Consider the following 17,590-nt stretch of genomic DNA (forward strand, 5'->3'; position numbering starts at 1 on the left):
CAGTGAGTCACTCGTGCTCCCCCGGGGGAACTGCCTCCCGGGACAGCTGCCCACTGTGCCTCCTGCTCTACTGGTCGCACTGCTTTGCAAAACAGGCTCCCCCACTCCTTTCCCTCTGCTGTGGAACACGAAGTCGCGGGAGCCAGTGCGTAGGCTCCCCGCAGCCCCCAGCACAAGCAGCACACACTGTGTCTGCTGGGCAGCGTGAGAGGAGCGGATGGCTCCTGTGTCCCAGAGAGGGCCTCCAAGCTTTGTTCCATGTTTCTCTGACCAGGCCACACCTTCCCCACCAGCCCAGGCCTTGAGAGCACTGATGGTCCTCATGTCCTGCCCCCTTTCTCAGCCTCCTCTGTCTTCCCTTCCAGGCTGGGGAATAACCACATCACTGCCGCGGGAGCCGTGGTGCTGGCCCAGGGGCTGAGAGCCAACACCTCCCTGCAGTTCCTGGGGTAGGTTGGATTCCGGGCAAAGGGGCCGCACAGAGGGGCTTGGCGCTTGTGACGATGTAGGGGCAGGTGAAACCCTTCCGCCAGAGGGCCCCAGAGGCAGCCCGGGCTGCAGTGAGGAGGGCAAGGCAGGGAGAGAGTGGGTGGCCCTTGGCTCCCTCGGTGCTTGCTTGTCACTCGATAAACAGGAAGTTCAGGATGTCTGGGTTGGGGGAGGGCAGTGCCCACGCAGTGGCAGGAAGCGTCTGGTCCTCGGGGTGCTGGCGCTGTGATTCTCACCTTTTTCTGTGCGTTCTAGCCACTTGGGAACTTCTGAAGAATGCCTTTGCCTGGGCCCCACCCCAGATGAAATAAATGAAATGCAAGGCCCAGGAATCAGTAACTTTGAAAAGCTCCCAGAGGCTGTGCAGCCAGGGGTGAGACAGGAGGGAAGAGGTGGAAGTGGGGAAGGCTGGAGACTGGAGCCAGGATGGGAGGGGGCTTTACCAGCCCCTTCCGAGCTCTTGCTTGCTGCAGGGCCTGACAGGGAGAGGAGGGGAGTCAGACACAGGTGGGAGGGTAGTCCGGCAGACCGCAGGGCCCCAGAGTGGGGCTTCCTCTGTTTGCTGGCCAGAGCAACTGCTCGCCAGGGTGCCTCCCATGCTGCCTCCTGCAGCCCCTCTCCTGTCCAGTCTTGCCCTCGTGTGAACTGGGATCCATTTGACAAGAACTGGGGGTTTCAGAACCCGAGACTCCAGGAAGACAGAATAACCATATGGCCCAGGTGTTCCAGCCCATTTCACAGGCAGGGAAGTTGCCCACAAGCTGAGTTTGAGCCAGGAGAGTGTTGCTGGAGAGATCAACACCTTTTCCCAGCTGCACTGGTAGCAGCAGAGTCTAGAACGAGGTGGGCCACAGCCTCACTGAGCACTTTCCTGCTTGAGGTCACATCTGGCAGACCTGGGTCTTTATCCTTAGTATTTATCAAGGCCCCTGTCTGGGCCAGGCACTGTGCTAAAACCCCAAACACTATCATGTGATACAAACTGTTCTGTAACTTGCAATTTTTTTCTTAACAATATATAGACATCTTTTCACACCATATGACCTCATTTTTCAAAGACTAGCTGCTTAGTGTTCCACTGGTTGGATGTCGTAATCTATTTAACTGGTCCCCTGTTGGTGCACACTTAGGACGTTGTTTGCTGTTACGGCATCATGTCCCTGGAGCACAGAGCTCAGTAAATATTTGCCTGATGGATGGGAGTGCAGGGAACGTCCTGGGTCAGCTCTCTCGCTCGCTCGTGCGCATACCTGTGCAGGCTAACTTCCCATATGGAAAATACCTGGTCCCACGGTGTGAACTGGGCTCCCCCTCTGAAAAGGGATGTTTCCAAATTACAGTAGGTCGGAGGAGGATGACCTCCAGGGTGAAGGAGCTGGATACCACGCAGGAACTGGGGATGTTAAGAAAGAGCAAGCAGTAAAGAGCCGGCCGTGGGAGAAGAGTTAGACTTCCGGGTGGTCCCAGAGGGTAGTTAAGGATTTGTGGGTGGCAGTTACCAGGAAGCCGATCTGACCTAAATGTGAGGAAGAATGTCACAACCATGTGAATTGCCACGGAGAGTGAGGTCCCCGTCCCTGAGGGTTTGTGCTGGGTGGGCCTCTACTATTCTGTAAATCTAATTTAAAGCAGTTAAAAACATCTGCGTGAAATTTGGCCATCCCTCCGAAAAAAAGGAGGCAGGTCTACTTTGCTGGGACCTAGGAGCCCCATTGAGACCTGTCTGGAATCGAGTGGTCCTGCCCCTCTGACTGGGACCCTAGAGAGGAAGGACATTGTTAGCGCCTGTCTAGAACATGTGCTCACGGATGCTCTCTGTTGACTCCGTTGGCCTTTTCAGGTTCTGGGGCAACAAGGTGGGTGATAAGGGAGCCCAAGCCTTGGCTGAAGCCTTGGGTAATCACCCCAGCTTGAAGTGGCTCAGGTAAGCGTCAGTGTCTGTCCTGTAATTGTCATGGGGGAGCCAGCATGAGGAGGGAGGGGCTTGAGGAGCTTGGGCCAGTTTCGAAGGTCCTTGAAGTTCAGTTTTACCCTCTGTGTTAGGCAGTGAGGTGAGAAAGAACGACCATGTCTTTGGAATTGGAGTCAGGACACTTGAGTCTTTGTGGGTGACTTTGGAGATGATGTCCCTTCAGCTCTCAAGAGTCTTGGTTCCCTATCTGTAAATTGCAGATCTTGGGCTGGATCAGATACATTTTATCTCAGTGACCAACTCCAGTCCATCAGAGGTGGCTGCCCAGTACACCATGTTGGGAAGGATGCTAAGCTGCTTCTGGGCTTAATGACAAAGAGCACTGTAATCAATTAGTGATGTCTGAAGTGGAGCAGCTGAGGACGTGGGGCTGTGTGCCGCGCATTTTGTGCTTCGTGGGTCAGCTTGTCTCTGAGGTCCCTCCCTGCTCTGGCACATTTTTGTTCCTTGGTTACATCCAGCCTGGTGGGGAACAGCATCGGCAGTGCGGGTGCCCAAGCCTTAGCAGTGATGTTGGAAAAGAACGTGGCGCTGGAAGAACTCTGGTGAGTTTGGGGGAACCCCTTCTCTGGGAGGCAGATAAGAGCCTTTCCTCCTCCCCTGGCCTCATCGCGGGAGCAGTTGTGTGGATAAGACAAGGGCGGGTGATGGAGCAGGTGGGTGATTAAGCTTGTCTGTCTGTGTCCTGAGTAGCACGAAGATTCTGGAGCTTGACATATAGGCGGTAACTCTTTTGATTTAATTCTGTGTATTAGTTTGTTGGTTTGTTTACTGCTTCCGTGTGGCATAACGGTTGAGAGCAAAGACTCTCGAATCAAGCAGGCTGAGCTTCAAGGCCTGCTGTGATCTTGGGCAAGTTAAATAACAATCTGAATCTCAGGTTTCTTTCCTGCAAGATGAGGGTATGAATGCTTCCAACTATAACACACTTCTGTGGAAATTAAATGAGGTAATGAGTGTAAAGAGCTTAATATAGTGCCTGGCGTATGAGTAAGCACTCCATAAATGTTAAATTGTAATAGTATGACTACAGCATTAGTGGTGTTACTACAGTATTGGTACTACAGTATTAATAGTACAGTACACGGCATGACTACAGCATTAGTCGTATTACTACAGTATTAGTACTACAGTATTAATAGTACTGTACACAGTATTACTCCTACTATTGCTGCTGCTGTTGGTACTACAGCTACTACTAGTACCATGACTGCTAGTAGTGTTTTACTATTTCAGAGTGAAGAGGATGGCCAAAGAACAGTGGGGATTAGAGTCAGGGTCACCTTGCAAGGTGGAGTGGAGCTTGGGGGAAGCTAAAAGATGAACCACGAGTCCTATTTACACTGTTGACCCAAAACTTATTCCAAGTTTTCCACGCTTCCGATGCCTCTAATCTAGTCTTCTTGTGACATGTTCTTGGCAGTTCCAAATTATATCAGGGAGATAAAATGCTGAGTTTTTCGGAAAGCAGAAGGGCCCTGAAACCTATGAGCACTGTCACCGATGGTGTTGTCCACGGGCCTTGGCTGTGGGCAGGGCTCACTAGCTCCGCTTTGACCGTTGATTGGATCCTGACTGGATTTTGCCACCTGAATTTCTTGTTAGAGGAGTACCCTGCTGTGAGCGTCTCAGCTATGACTAGAGTGGGCTGCATGTAACGGAACCTCTGTCTACAGTGGCTTAAGCCAGTCAGGATTTAGTTGCATGTACAGGCAGTCTGGAGGTAGGCAGCCTAGGGCCAGTGTGATGGCTACACAAGGCCAGCAGGGGTCTGGACTCTCTCTCTCTGTGCCATCACATCCTCAGTCTGTGGCTTCATCCTCATGGTTGGTTGCCTCATGATCACAAGGTGGCTGCTGCACTTGCAACACTACTTCTATATTCCAGGATTCAGTCTGTATATCCAGAAAGGGCAAAAGGCACAGGCCAGCTGGCTCTCTCTCACTTAAAGGGCAGTTGCTGGAGCCCCATCCGTCAGCTTCCCCTTTGTGTTAATGGATGTGGGTGTCGCTTGGCCAACCCTGGCTACAGGGGAGAGTGGGAAATGTAGTTTTTCACCAAGCACACGGCTGCCCCAAACAAAATTAGGCTTCTATTAATAAGAAAGAAAGGGAAAATGGATACCGAGTCACGGGGACATGAGGGAACTTCTTATGCAACGGAGCCCTGGGGCAAATTCTTTCCCAAAGATGTCCCTGGAATTGAGAACCCTGATACCGTGTTTTGTCTGTTCTCACTTTATTTGTAAATGTAGGGTTTCAGATGTGGGATTTTCTAAATGGGGGGTACGTGGGTTCATCTTGATTGACATCACCTTTTATAGTGGACATTCCCATATCCATTGGGCTTTCCCTCTTGTTTTTGCCAGTCTGGAGGAGAACCATCTCCAGGATGAAGGTGTGTGTTCCCTTGCTGAAGGACTTCAGAGAAATTCAAGTTTGAAGGTCCTGAAGTAAGGAACCGTAAGCAGGAGCCGGGACAGTGCTGACTGGCCTTGGGAGGGGGGTTTCTGCATCAGAGATCTGGGCAGCTCCCCAGCCTGCCAGCTCACACGCGGTGGCCTGGTGGAAAACAGCTGGTGTTGTCTGGGTTCCCCGAGCGCAGGCAGGGACGCCAGTGCAAGTTGTTTCCTTCGAAGGTGATTCCAGCCAGCACTGGTGAGAGACTAGTCAAATGAGGTGGGGAAGGGAAGGGAACCAAGAAAGCGGGTGTCATCAAGCCAGTTGTCACTGAGGGCAATGGACTCGTCCTGCTGGGGAAGCACAGGCGCCCCGGCCCAGCAGGGTGTTTATCCACCCACTGCCTGTCCTTCGCATGTTGAAGTATGCTTGTGGGGTTGTCAATTTTCCAGCACTTCCGGTTTGCCCTGTGAATGGCTGAGCATGCTCCCGGGGTCCATAGAAGGGTCTCAGGCAGAGAGTAGAAGTTTTCCCAGCAAGCAGCTCTCGGAGTTGGAGGTGCAAGCTGAGCGAACGTGTACAGGTTACGGACCCCCTCTGCTACAGGGCTTGCAGAAGAGCCCCTCCCCATTCCAGGGGCCTCTCTGGCTCGGGAAAAAGAGCTCCTCTTCTGGTCATCTCCAGTGGTTCCTGTTGTGCTATGCAGGAGTGCTTGCATTTATTCACGTGTGCATTCATTCGTTTGTCATGCGCTCATACATACATTCATCCATTTGTGTATTGATACAAGAAATGTTCCTGGAGCACCCACTCTGTGCCAGGCACTGACTGAGGCACCTGGATAGAGTGGTAGAAAAGACAGAGCAGGCCCCTCCTCTCATAGCTCTTGAATTCTAATGAGATACAGATAATGAACAAGTAAACAAATACACAGGTAATTTCTGTTAGTAAGTCATGCGTCGTGCAACAATGTTTTGGTCAACAACGGACCACATATACGATGGTGGTCCCATAAGATTAGTACCATATAGCCTGGGTATGTCATAGGCTATACCATCTAGGTTTGTGTAAGTGCACTCTATGATGTTTGCACAATGATGAAATCACCTAACAACACATTTCTCAGAACATGTCCCCGTCATTAAGCTGTAATAAGGGCTCTACAGAGAATTTGAGAAGGTGTGACAAGGAGGACTGGAGAGGGTGGGCTGGCTGCTGCTTGGGCAGGCCTCTCTGAGAAGGTGGCATTTGCTTTGGAAACTGAATGACAGGAAGGTTTCTGCCCTGCTGAAGTCTCAGGGAAGCGCATTCCTGCTGCACAGAGCAGCACATGCAGAGGCCCTATGGCAGAAACGAGTTTGGAGGTTTTGAGAACAGAAGGAGGGCCTGTGTAGTTGGACTGTAGTGGAGAGTGGAATGGGGCAGAGGTGGGGGACAGGCCACATGGGCCTCAGAGCCTTGGAAAGGATTTCAGGTCTATTCTAAGGGCATTGAGAAGCCTTTGGAGGGTTTTAATGAGGGCAGTGACATGATCTGATTTGCATCACAAGATCTTCCTTGCTGCTTTGTGCAGAACAGGTGGAAGAGGGGCAAGACGGAAGCAGGAAGACCAGTCAGAAGGCTCCCTCTGTCTTCCAAAGGAGAGAAGGCGGAGACTTGGCTCTGGCGGATGGCAGTGGAGAAAGCTGGTGGGAGGGGGCAGGAGCTCGTGAAGGTCCTGTGGGCCCAGGGGCTGCAGGGCTGGACAGTGGCAGTGTTGGTGAGGAAGTGATCCGGGACCACTGGTGGGGGACTCAGCGGGCAGGGACCCATTCCACGAGGAGAGGGATGGCTGATGTGAGCAGGAAACCAGCTAGTAACCCTCACAGGCTTGTGTCAATGCTCTTTGAGGCTGGCACCACACCAGCCACGGTGCCAGAGGTCCCATTTCACAGAGACATCATAGCATCATCAGATGGCTCCTTTTGCTAGAGGAGGCTGGCATTTGCCCTGGCAAATATGGCCCAAGGAAAACACCCTCCTTCAGAGGCAGGCAGACAACTGCCTCTGGGAGAGCATCTGCTTTGCTGCCAGCCTGCCATCCACTCTGGCAACACTTGTTTGTGCTGCTTTGCAGGGCCTAGGAAGTTGCCAAATGTTTGGGGAAAACACTTCCAGTCATCACATGGGTGACAGTGGGCCGAGAGGCCCGGGGGAGGCCGGGATTTGTCTGAGCTGGGATGCCAGGCTTGGTACACAGGGGGCCTTTGGCAATACTGGTTTATTATTGACCAGGCGTGGACGTGGTGAATTTGTCCTCCTTCATTGTCACAGATTTACCGCACCCGACCCCCATGGTTGCCAGGCAGTGGCAGCAGGAGTTGTCCCACGCTGCCTTCTTGAGAGTCTTATATTTCAGCATCACTGAACTATATCATCCCCCACTGTTTCCCCATAAAAATCGAGCTCCTCATATATCTTAAAAAAGAAAAAAAAAAAGATGCCTACGTGCTTCTTTTTCCAGGCATAGTCATTGCCAAGCATTGGTTATGAAGCAGGCTCTGGATCCTGGCGGCCTGGGTCTGCACCCGAGCCCCCCGTTACGTGTGCTTCTCCTTGGACTTATGCCTCAGTTGCCTTGAGTGTAAATGGGGATTCTAATGGGACCCTCCTCCCAGGGCTGTGCGCGTGCACCGAGGTGACGTAGGTGATGAGCTGGCACGTAGTAAGAACTCAACAAATATTGGCTGTTGTTATTGTCGGCATTGCTTTGTGGTCAGCTTTGGAGAAGTTCCTGGAATTGTGGAGGTGGAAGGCAGGGGGTAGGGATTATCTAGAAGCCCACGCTCTGAGCCAAAGAACAGCATGGGGAACTGCGGCTCTTCTGCTGCTGCCCGTGACAGTGTGCCATCTCCCTCCCATCCCAACTTCATATTCTCCCTAATCTGTGCCCCGAAGGCCTCCCAGATGAAAATGTTACTGATCGTGGACTGTTTTCTATCAAAGTACAGCGTCAAGTGCTTTCGAATAGGCCATTCTTTAATTCTTATACTCCATGACGTGGGTACCCTTTCAGGTCCATTTTACAGATGAGGAAATTGGGACTAATTTGCTTGAGATCAACAAGGAAGTGGTATAAGCAGGATCTGAACGCAGGACATCTGGCACCCAGGAAGTAAAATGCCTGTCCTTGCCCGCCATGCTGTATAACATCTTCCCAAGGGAATAGCTACTGAATTAGAGAAACACATCTGGTGAATGGAGGAGAAAGGGGTGCATTTCATCTTAGGCATTGAGCCTTGTGGACGAGCTCATTGGGAATCTCGGACAGGAGAGGGGCAGGCCGGGGGGCAGGTGGCGTGCAGTGGGCCAGTCAACTCCCAAAGCCTCCTTTAATTGGACAGGCTCAAGAGGAGAAGCGAGCATCCTTGAGGCTCACCATTCCATCTTCCTCTCCAGGCTGTCCAACAACTGTATCACCTACCGAGGGGCAGAAGCCCTCCTACAGACCCTTGAACGGAACGACACCATCCTGGAAGTCTGGTAAGGGCCCTGGGCAGGCCTCTTTACTTCTGTGAGCCTCAGTTTTCCCATCTGTAAAGTGCGGTGAGGAGAGAGAGGAAGTTGAGCATTTCTAAGACCCCTTCCAGCTCTGACATTCCGTGGTTTTCTGCATGTGATGGATCTTGTTCTCTGTCTGGGAAAGCTGTCTTCACATCTCTAAGCAGGGACCAATTCTTTTATTTTCAAATCATGAATTCAGAAACATCTCTGTTCTAGTCAATAGTGTGGGAAGAGGGATGTGGTTGAGGAGTGAAACAGAGAAAACTCAGCTCCTGCCCTCCTGGGCATTACATCCACCTTCACGGGTCGAGGCTGTTGTGTCAGACCGTCTGCAGTTCTGGATGGAGGCGACACGGTGGAAACGGTTGCACAGTGTTCCCAAATCTTTATAATTAAAAGCCATATTCCTTCGTGTATTTGAAAAAAGCTTTGAGTCACAACTTCAAAGATTTATCCTCCTTCTTTCCATCACTCAGATGATAAGTAGAAATTTTTCCGTTGGTTTAACATGGTATGAGTGAATGTCACTATATGTGTTTCAGGCACTGGGCTAGAAAGCAGTATTTTAAAACTGGGAGATTCCCTATAAAAATCTATATTTTAGGATTTTCTCAGAAAAACTGGCAACTCTGGACCACCATTCAAAATGCCAGTAATTAAGTAGAGGAAGGCCTGACTCCGCTGAGCTGGGCAAACCGGCTCAGGCTGACCACAGACCTGCCCAGCTGATTGTTTTGGTCCAGGTCCCGTTGGCTGCTGTCTCTGACCTGCCTCATCCCTGGAAGCTTGCGTCCCCTGCTATAAATACGCAGACTTGTCCCTCCCTCAGAAAGCATATCAAGGCAGCAGATATCAAATAGGTAGATATCAAATGATGAAGTCAAAAATAAAGACTTCTAAAAATCTGTCCTGTGATGGAGAGATGTTTCTCTGTACAGTTGTGTAATCCCTGTACCCTGTGAGATCCTCAGGTCCTGGGCAGAGTCAGGATATTTTTTTAAATCCATTGCACAGTCCTGAGGAATGTCACCTTCTGTATCCGGGCGGAGGAAGCCAGCATCGGGTTGATATTTTAAGGGTTCTGATGTTATTTGCTGCCTGTTGGTGGAGCTTGGGAGGCATCAGGACTTGCTCATTGCATTCTTGACAGATTCTGCTGTTGCCTGAAAAAGAATCACCGGCCTTGGGGAGTCGGGGCCGACTGGGCCACTGTGGACTCTTTGTGCCGAGTCACGGAGCCTTGTTTCATCCTGCACGATGATTCATGAGCCGCCCCAGCCGGCAGAGGGTAAAATGAGCACAGACTTCCCTTGCAGGAGGGCCGCAGCTGGGCCCAGGGTCGAGCCGTCCAGGCACGGGTTTAGAAAGCAGCAGTGTCCATTTGAAAGCGCTGCTCTGATTCTGCCCTCACTCCCAGCTCTTTGCTTCATTCCCTTTAGGCTCCGAGGAAACACTTTCTCTCCGGAGGAAATTGAGAAGCTCAGCCACAGGGACGCCAGACTCCTGCTTTGATGTCTCTGGGCCAGTGTTCCTCTCACTTTGTTTGCAAGCAGGCCGGGGGTTTGGAGCCCAGCGGCTGGATTCCATCTGGCAGCAGCCGGTTCTGGCAGAGGAAGGAGCATCGGCGCCCTTCGGAATAGACTTTTCCACAGCCTACCTTTGCCATCGAGTTCTTCCCGAGATTCCATCCATGGGAAATAGCAGAGGGGCAGCCCCGGCTACGTCATGGGCTAGCCTCCTGCTGATCTGGCATGGGTCCGTGGGCCACGCATGGTACTGAGCACCTCCTGGGGTAGAGCCCTGGGTCCACGTGAGAGGCTCCTTCCTACTTCCTTCACAAGGAAGCGGGATTCAGGAAGAAACTTTCTGCCATGTCTCAACTCATGGTCATCCCTCACAGCTGTTCCCCACATATGGTTCCTCCACTCATCCTGGACCCCGCACATGGCACTTCCTCTGTGGTTGAGGATTCAAAATATTGGTGTCTTCGGCTTTGTTATTTCCCTAATAGCCACGCCCTACCCCCTACCCTTGTTACCCAGAGTGGGAGGGGCTATAATTTACCCTGCTTTCCTTCCTGGTATTTAAGACATTATTGGAAGGGGACACGCGGCAGCCATTTATTCCCCAAGATAGTCTAGATTTGCAGGAAAAATATGACCACACTACAGCTGGTATCACACGTGGACTTTTATTTCCAGTAAAATCAATTACTCTTTGGTTAAGCCTTTGGAAGCCAACCCTGGTGGTCTAGTGGTTAAGATTCGGTGCTCTCACTGCCGTGGCCTGGGTTTCCCAGTCAGGGAACCACACCATCTGTCTGTTGGTTGTCACACTGTGGTGGCTGCGTGTTGCTGTGATGCTGAAAGCTGGGCCACTGATATTTCAAATACCAGCCGGGTCATCCAAGTGGACAGGTTTCAGTGGAGCTTCCAGACTAAGACAGACTAGGAAGAAGGACCTGGCCACCACTTCTGAAAAAATTGTCCATGAGAACCCTGTGAATGGCAGTGGACCACTCTGATACGGCGCCGGAAGGTGAGAGGATGGCGTAGAAAGACCGGGCAGGGTTCTGCTGTGCTGTCCAGAGGGGCGCCAGGAGTCAGAATCGACTCACTGGCATGACTACAATAAGCCTTTGGAAACAACTTCCCTCCAAATGTAGGCGTTCAAAATTAATCTGGGTCAGAATCTTTTTTTTTTTTAAACATTAGCACCTGAGCTAACATCTCTTGCCAATCTTCATTTTTTTTTTTCTTTTTCTTCTCTCCAAAGTCCCACAGTACATAGTTATATATTCTAGTTGTAGGTCCTTCTGGTTGTGGCATGTGGGACGCTGGCTTAGCATGGCCTGATGAGCGGTGCCATGTCCGTGCCCAGGATCCGAACTGGCAAAACCCTGGGCCACCGCAGCGGAGTGCGCGAACTTAACCCCTTGGCCACGGGGCTGGCCCCTGGGCCAGAATTTTGAATGGCTTCACCAGCTCTCTGGTGGATGCCTGTGAGCTGAACTCTGACAGCAGATTTCAAAATATATTCATAAGAGACACTTCAGTTTTATTTGTGCCAGAATGTTTTAGGATATAAAGTTATGGATCAAAAGTTTACAGGGGCAAATTGAAGGCCCTCCTTTATAAAACAACTATTTTTCTGGATTTTTCAAAATGATGCATGTTGAAGCCTTTGTAAACTGTCAAATGCTGTACAAGTGTTATTATTTTAAACATTATTCATGAAAACTGGTTAATGTTTATAAACCACTGTTTTATTCTCCCAAGATTATATTTTTATAAAAAACACGACTATGAATTTTGTGCTGTAAATAATCACAGACGAGAAAACCACTGAGTCACCCAAGCTATCTTCATTGTGACCGAACATTTTAAAATATTATTGAAACGTGTCAAATCTTAGAGCACAATTTTCTACTTGAAGGGAGAAAAATGATGTTTTCGACCAGATAATTTATTGCTTAAGGCAAAAGCAGTTCTTAGAAATAGGCTTGCAATCAGAACACGTTTGGCTTCTGCTTAGAAAAGTCTGACCTAGCGTGATGTTTTGAGCTGTGCTGGAGCCGCATGTTGCCCAGGCCAAAAGGCTGCAGTAAATGGGAACAGGCCCCTGGGCCTCCCCTGACTCTCCAAGTGGCTCAAGGAGTCTTTTACCAGAAAGATGGAGACGATTTGGGAAAGCTTTCCTCAGCAAGCAGCCTCCTGTGTAGGCCTTGTTGAAATAATTCTTAGCTGCATTTAATGAGCAACGGCTCAGGTGGCTGCTTACCTTGAAAGGTTTCATGTGTGCCTGGCTCCCTAAACGGCGTGGCATCTCCCCGGGCTCCTGCGTGTGACCATGTCTATGCGGTCTCTTTGTTGGTGGTGTGAGGTTCTGTGCAGACCGTTGCTCCCGATAGAGAAGATCAGGAGGAAGACGGAGAGGCTTCCTGTGAGGAGTAAACACAGAAGCCTATTTGCATGGCACCATCTCGGATTGTAAATTCATCTTCCTTAAATTCAGTCAGCAATCTTGTGTTAGCCAGTTATGTGAGGATAATCGGTAGATGAACAAAACAGACACGGCCCCTGGGCTCAAGGCATTTATGGTGAGGGGAGAGGGAGAGGCAGGCAGAGAACAAGTAAACTGGAAAATATATGAAATAAGGTCCACTGTGGTAAACGCTAAGAAGGAAATCAAGAGAGAGGGAGACCTTCAGATTGAGGGTTGGTCAGAGACAGGTTCTGTGAGGAGGTGACAGGTGAGCTCTCAAGGATGAGAAGGGGCTGGCTGTGTGAAGAATGACAGGGAGGGGAAGAAGCTGTGTGAGGACCGGTCACAGGAAAGAGCCTGGTGCGTGTGGTAGGCTGGATAACGGCGTCCAAAGATATCCAGGGCCTAGTCTCTGGAACCTGTGAATGTTGCCTTATATGGCAAAAGGGACTTTAAAGATGTGATTAAGTTAACGATCTTGAGATGAGGAGATTATCCTAGATTCTCTGGATAGACCCTAAATGCCACCACAAGCGTCCTTATAAGAGAGAGGCAGAGGGAGATTTGACACAGAAGAAGGTAATGTGGCCACTGGGCTGAGATGCTACCCTGAGGGCTTTGAAGGTAGAGCGAGGGGCCCATGGGCCAAGGAATGCAGCTCTAGAAGTCGGAAAAGGTGAGGACACAGGTTTTCCCCTAGAACCTCTGGACGGAGTGCAGTCGTGCTGCCACCTTGGTTCCAGCCCATTTTGGACTTCTAGCCTCCAGGACTGTAAGAGAATAAATTTGGGTCATTTTAAGCCACCAAGTTTGTGGCAATTTGTTACGGTAGCATAGCCAACAAATGCGTTTGAGGAGAGCTAAGGGGAGAGTGTTGCCAGATGGGTCTGAAGAGGTAGGTGGGGCCAGTCACGAGGGGCCTAGTTGGCCATGGCAAGAGTTTGCTCTTGATCTTAAAATAATGGCAAGCCATTGGAGAGTTCTAAGCAAGGGGGATGCAACCCAATTACATTTAAAGAAGATCTTTTTTGTCCTGAGTGGAGAAGGGACTGGAATGCATAGGGGTAGGGGTAGGGGGAGAGAAAGTAGGGAGACCACGTAGGACCACCTAGGAGCTACTGCAGGTGAGAGGCAGTTGGTGGCCTAAGGTGGCATCGGTGGAGGTGGAGAGAAAAAGACAGACTCCAGAGACAGTCTAGAGGTAGATTCCCAAGGGTTTACAAATGGATTGGATGGGACGGAGGAGGGAAAGGGAGGAACCAAGGATGACGCTTAGATTTCTGACTTGAGTAACTGGGAGACTGGAGAAGACAGGGAGGAAACTAGTTTGGAAGTGGGAGGGACTTCTGTTTAAGATTGTCAAACTTGAGACACCTAAGTGGAACTAACAAGTTATGGTGTGAGTCTGGAGCCCATGAGAAGTCACCACCGGATACAATAGCATGGGTGTCCTCAGCATCGAAAGAGGAATGGGGTCCTTGGGCTTGGAGGACATAATCCAGGGGGAGATTATGGAGAAAATAGTTCAAGAGGGCCCAGGTGAGAGGGCTGCTGAGATTCTGATATGTGAGGAACACAGGTTTCCTAACTTGGGGAAGTCCAGCAGATCCACTGAGAGCATTCTAGGCCTGTGCAGGTAGCCCGTGACCCAGGACTCTTAAGCTTAAACTTCTCTGATAGAGAGGTTTTCTGGAAGGTGTGTGTTCAGGGCCAGTGGCTTATCTGGGAGCAGACAGACCCTAGATTTGTGGCTAAGAATATATGCAGGAAAAAAGGTATCAGAGCAGAAGAATTTTTTAAAGAGCCTCATACTTTGATTACATTCACCATCATCCTAGAAGGAAAAAAAAATGTCAGTCTGAGTGTTTTCCCCCCGTAGCGTCCAAACCAGATGCTGAAATGAATACACCCCACAGAAATGTGGGAGGTGAATCGTATTCCGAGCAAGCTGAGTTGAGACTACAGCATCATTTCCTTATTGCACCAACACATCTTACCGCCTCCCTCCCCACTCAGGGGATTGGCGCAGCCCAGGGGGTGAAGCACACAGAAGTCAGGGTACACACTCTGGAATGCCCACACATGAGAGAGTGCGTGGCCTTGGGCCTGGGTGGCAGGTTACAGGTGAACAGCAAGGACATGAAGGACATCGGGGACTGGTCTGAGCATTTGGAGAATTACATGGGGAGAGACAGCAGCTGTGCAGACTGGCAATCCAAGTCTTGGGATTCCCCAAGATACCGTTTTTCTTTTTGCTCTAAATTTAACCCCAACCTATCATCGCTTCCAGAAAAATCCACAAATCCAATCCCCTAAACGTCACCCCTCCCCCATCAATTCCCCTGAAAATCCTTCCTCTCAGGAGGGCAGCAGCTCTTTTTCATTTGCAACTTCTTTCTTGGCACCTTCAGTTCCACCTCTCCCTCCTCCTCACCTGCTCTCCCCCACCCCCAGGAAGCAAGCGGCTCCTTTGGGGCCCACCCCTGCCTGGATTACTGCATCAGCATCCTGACTGATCTCCCTGCTTCTGCCCTTGACCCTTGGACTGAGCCTGTTAAAACATAAATCAGATCAGCCACTGCTCTGATCTAGGCTCTCCAGGACTTCCCATCTGGCGCACAGTGAAAGTCAAGCTTCCATGCAGGCCTGGACCACCCCTGTGTTTTCTCTGGCCTCCCCTTTGCCACTCACACCCCCATTCTCTGCAGTCTGGCCACACTGCTCCTTGGCTGTTCCTTGACAATGCCAAGCACACTGCTGCTTCCAGACCTTTGCGCCCGCCTATTGCCTCTTATGGGAACACTCTTCTCTAGATAGCGGTATGGCTGGCTTCCTCATTTCCTTCAGGTCTTTGCTCAAATGTCACCTCATTGACGGAGTCCTTCCCCAAACAATCTACTTAAAATAGCAGTCCCGACCACTCTCCTCTCCGCAGCCCTGCTTCATGTTTTCTTCTCAGCATGCACTACGTGATGTACATGTGTTTCTTCCTTCATCTAGAATGTCAGCTCCAGGAGAACAGAGGCCATGCTCACTGCAGTGTCCTCAGGGTCTCGCAGTGCCTAGGGCATGGTAGGTGCCCAAATATTTGTCGACTGAATGGTAGGTGCCCCTACTTAAAGGGGGCAGATTATAATAATGGATCATCTCTTTCCTGACACTGGTATCATCTCCTTCCTAAGGGGGGAAGGTTTCCTGGGATGTGGGGTCATTCCTAACGTATCTACTGCCCAAAATGGGATTCCAGATGTGGCGCAATGGTCCCAAGGAAGAGCATTAGACCCTTTTTCTGTGTGTGTGTGTTTTTCAAATCACATAGAAATCATTTGTCATTGATAACAGCAAATAAACAGGAGAGCATGGATTTATAGTTCAGTGGGATTAGTTTAAAGATGATTAAGGTAATCTCTTTTATCTTATCAAAAAGAGCTTTTAGGTGGCTGGAGGCAAAGCTCCCAGACAGAATGTTCAGTTGCACCTGGAATTTTCCCTCACTAAGAGATAAGCCCGCCCTGGAGACAGAGGACTCTCAACTCACCCATTGATTGATGCACTGGGCTGGACTGGAGAAAGCCCTGGTATGGTGCCCCGGCCTGCGGGGATGCTGGCCACTTAGCCCCGTGGTTTAGAGTTCACTCGGAATGTGCCCATTCTCAGGAGTGCTGGGAAAATGGTGGGAAGCATGGGAGACTGGATGACCAACTGGAAGTTGCCATTTACTGAGACGGGGAGGGCAGAAGGACAGCAGTGGGAGTGGGGAATATCAGGAATCCACTTTGGCTGTGTGCAGTGGAGGTGCTGAGTAGGCAGTAGGGTATAAAATAAACTGAATTTGGTGAGGCGGGAAGTAGGAGGGGGCCTGTGGTAGCCATTTGAGAAACGGGGGGCAGGGTCTGATTAATAACCATGACCAGTGCTACTGAGAAGGATTTGTTGAGTCCTGACTAGGTGTAAGTTGTGGGTCCCCACAGGCTCCCAGGAGGTTCCCAGCTCCTGGGGGAGAGAGCTCCATTCCATTCAATGGCTTTTGGTTGGGCTCCTGCTTCTGCAATGAGAGAACTATGCCACACGGTTTAGAATTGCAATTAGCTACCCTGCCTACAATCCTTCAAACGGTTCTCACCACTCTTGGGATCAAGACCAGCACTTGGCCGTGGCTCACAAGGCCGTGCCTGACCGGCCCTTTTGCACCCCCATTTTCTGTGCTCTGCCTCTTTCAGTTCCTTCAACGTGTCACGCATGTTCCTGTTCCCTCTGCCTGGAGTGCTCCCCCTCACCCTAGACCACCAGCCACCTTTCCTACCTCCTCTTAAAGGTGACTTCCTCAGACAGGCCTCCCTGAGTGCCCAGCCTCCCCCTGTGTGTGCTCAGAACAGCACTCCTTCTGAGGCTAACTCTAACCTCAGTAATTAAGCAGGGGATCGGGTCATTAGTTGTTTAAGGTCTGCCTTCCTTGCCAGAGGGCAAGGGGGCATCTGTCTTATAGCTGCTGTTTCCTGGTACCTGCTCAGTAACTCAACCACCGGTCATGTGAACACAGGGCCAGGCAGAGTGGAACAGGCTGTGGAGTGGTGGGCACACAGAGGTGAGCAGCGGGGCCTGGAAGCATCTGGAAAGCCCCTTGGAAGAGGGTGGACTTTGGCTGGGCCTTAAATGAAGGGAGGATTTGGAAGGCAGAGAGGATGTGCGTTTCACTTGGAGAATCCATTTGAAGAGCCGTGGCTTGAAATCAGGAGAATCAGGGTCTCGGCTCATCTCCTGGGTGAATGGGGACAAGTTATTTTGCCTGTCTGGCCCTTAGTCTCTGATCTGTAAAATGAGAAGCTGGCTTATCAGGGACTGCAAATAATAGCACCATGACACTGTTCCCCCATCGCACCCCCTGGCAGACATCTCTCTTCCCCGTGAGCCTGAATACAGCTTCAGAATTGTTTTCAACACAGTGTTCTAGGCAGCCATTACCAATTGATAGGAGACGGTGATTGACACAAGCCCTGTTTATCAGGCCTGGCTTAGAAGAATATCTCTTGGATGAAGTCAGGCCCTGACACTGTCTGAATCAGGGAATGCGTGACAGGAGGACTGAGCAAGGGATCTGATCACCGCTCAGCAGCACCAAACGTCATCATCAGAAAGTACAGAAAGTTGTTTTAGATCAAGGGTGGCAAATTCAAATACCTTCAGGGGTCAGTAGACAATGTAA

At 50.5% G+C, this 17,590-nt stretch overlaps 1 protein-coding gene across 18 annotated transcripts in view; it reads left to right on the forward strand.

Moving 5' to 3' along the window:
• The window catches only part of NOD2 (nucleotide binding oligomerization domain containing 2), a 36,254-nt gene extending 24,552 nt beyond the window's left edge, over positions 1–11,702 (forward strand). For 10 of the 18 annotated variants that reach the window (XM_070261813.1, XM_023636953.2, XM_070261803.1 and 7 more), the window contains 6 exons: positions 366–449; positions 2,330–2,413; positions 2,923–3,006; positions 4,830–4,913; positions 8,299–8,382; positions 9,843–11,702. In XM_070261813.1, coding sequence (XP_070117914.1) covers positions 366–449; positions 2,330–2,413; positions 2,923–3,006; positions 4,830–4,913; positions 8,299–8,382; positions 9,843–9,915 — 493 coding nt within the window. In that variant the 3' untranslated portion in view covers positions 9,916–11,702. Of the gene's footprint in view, positions 1–365; positions 450–2,329; positions 2,414–2,661; positions 3,007–4,829; positions 4,924–8,298; positions 8,383–9,842 lie in introns of all 18 variants that reach the window. The other 8 variants (XM_070261809.1, XM_070261810.1, XM_070261807.1 and 5 more) reach the window with 4 other exon arrangements.
• The last annotated feature ends 5,888 nt before the right edge of the window (positions 11,703–17,590 follow it).

This window comes from Equus caballus, chromosome 3 (genome assembly GCF_041296265.1).
Source record: "Equus caballus isolate H_3958 breed thoroughbred chromosome 3, TB-T2T, whole genome shotgun sequence".
Lineage (NCBI taxonomy): Eukaryota > Metazoa > Chordata > Mammalia > Perissodactyla > Equidae > Equus > Equus caballus.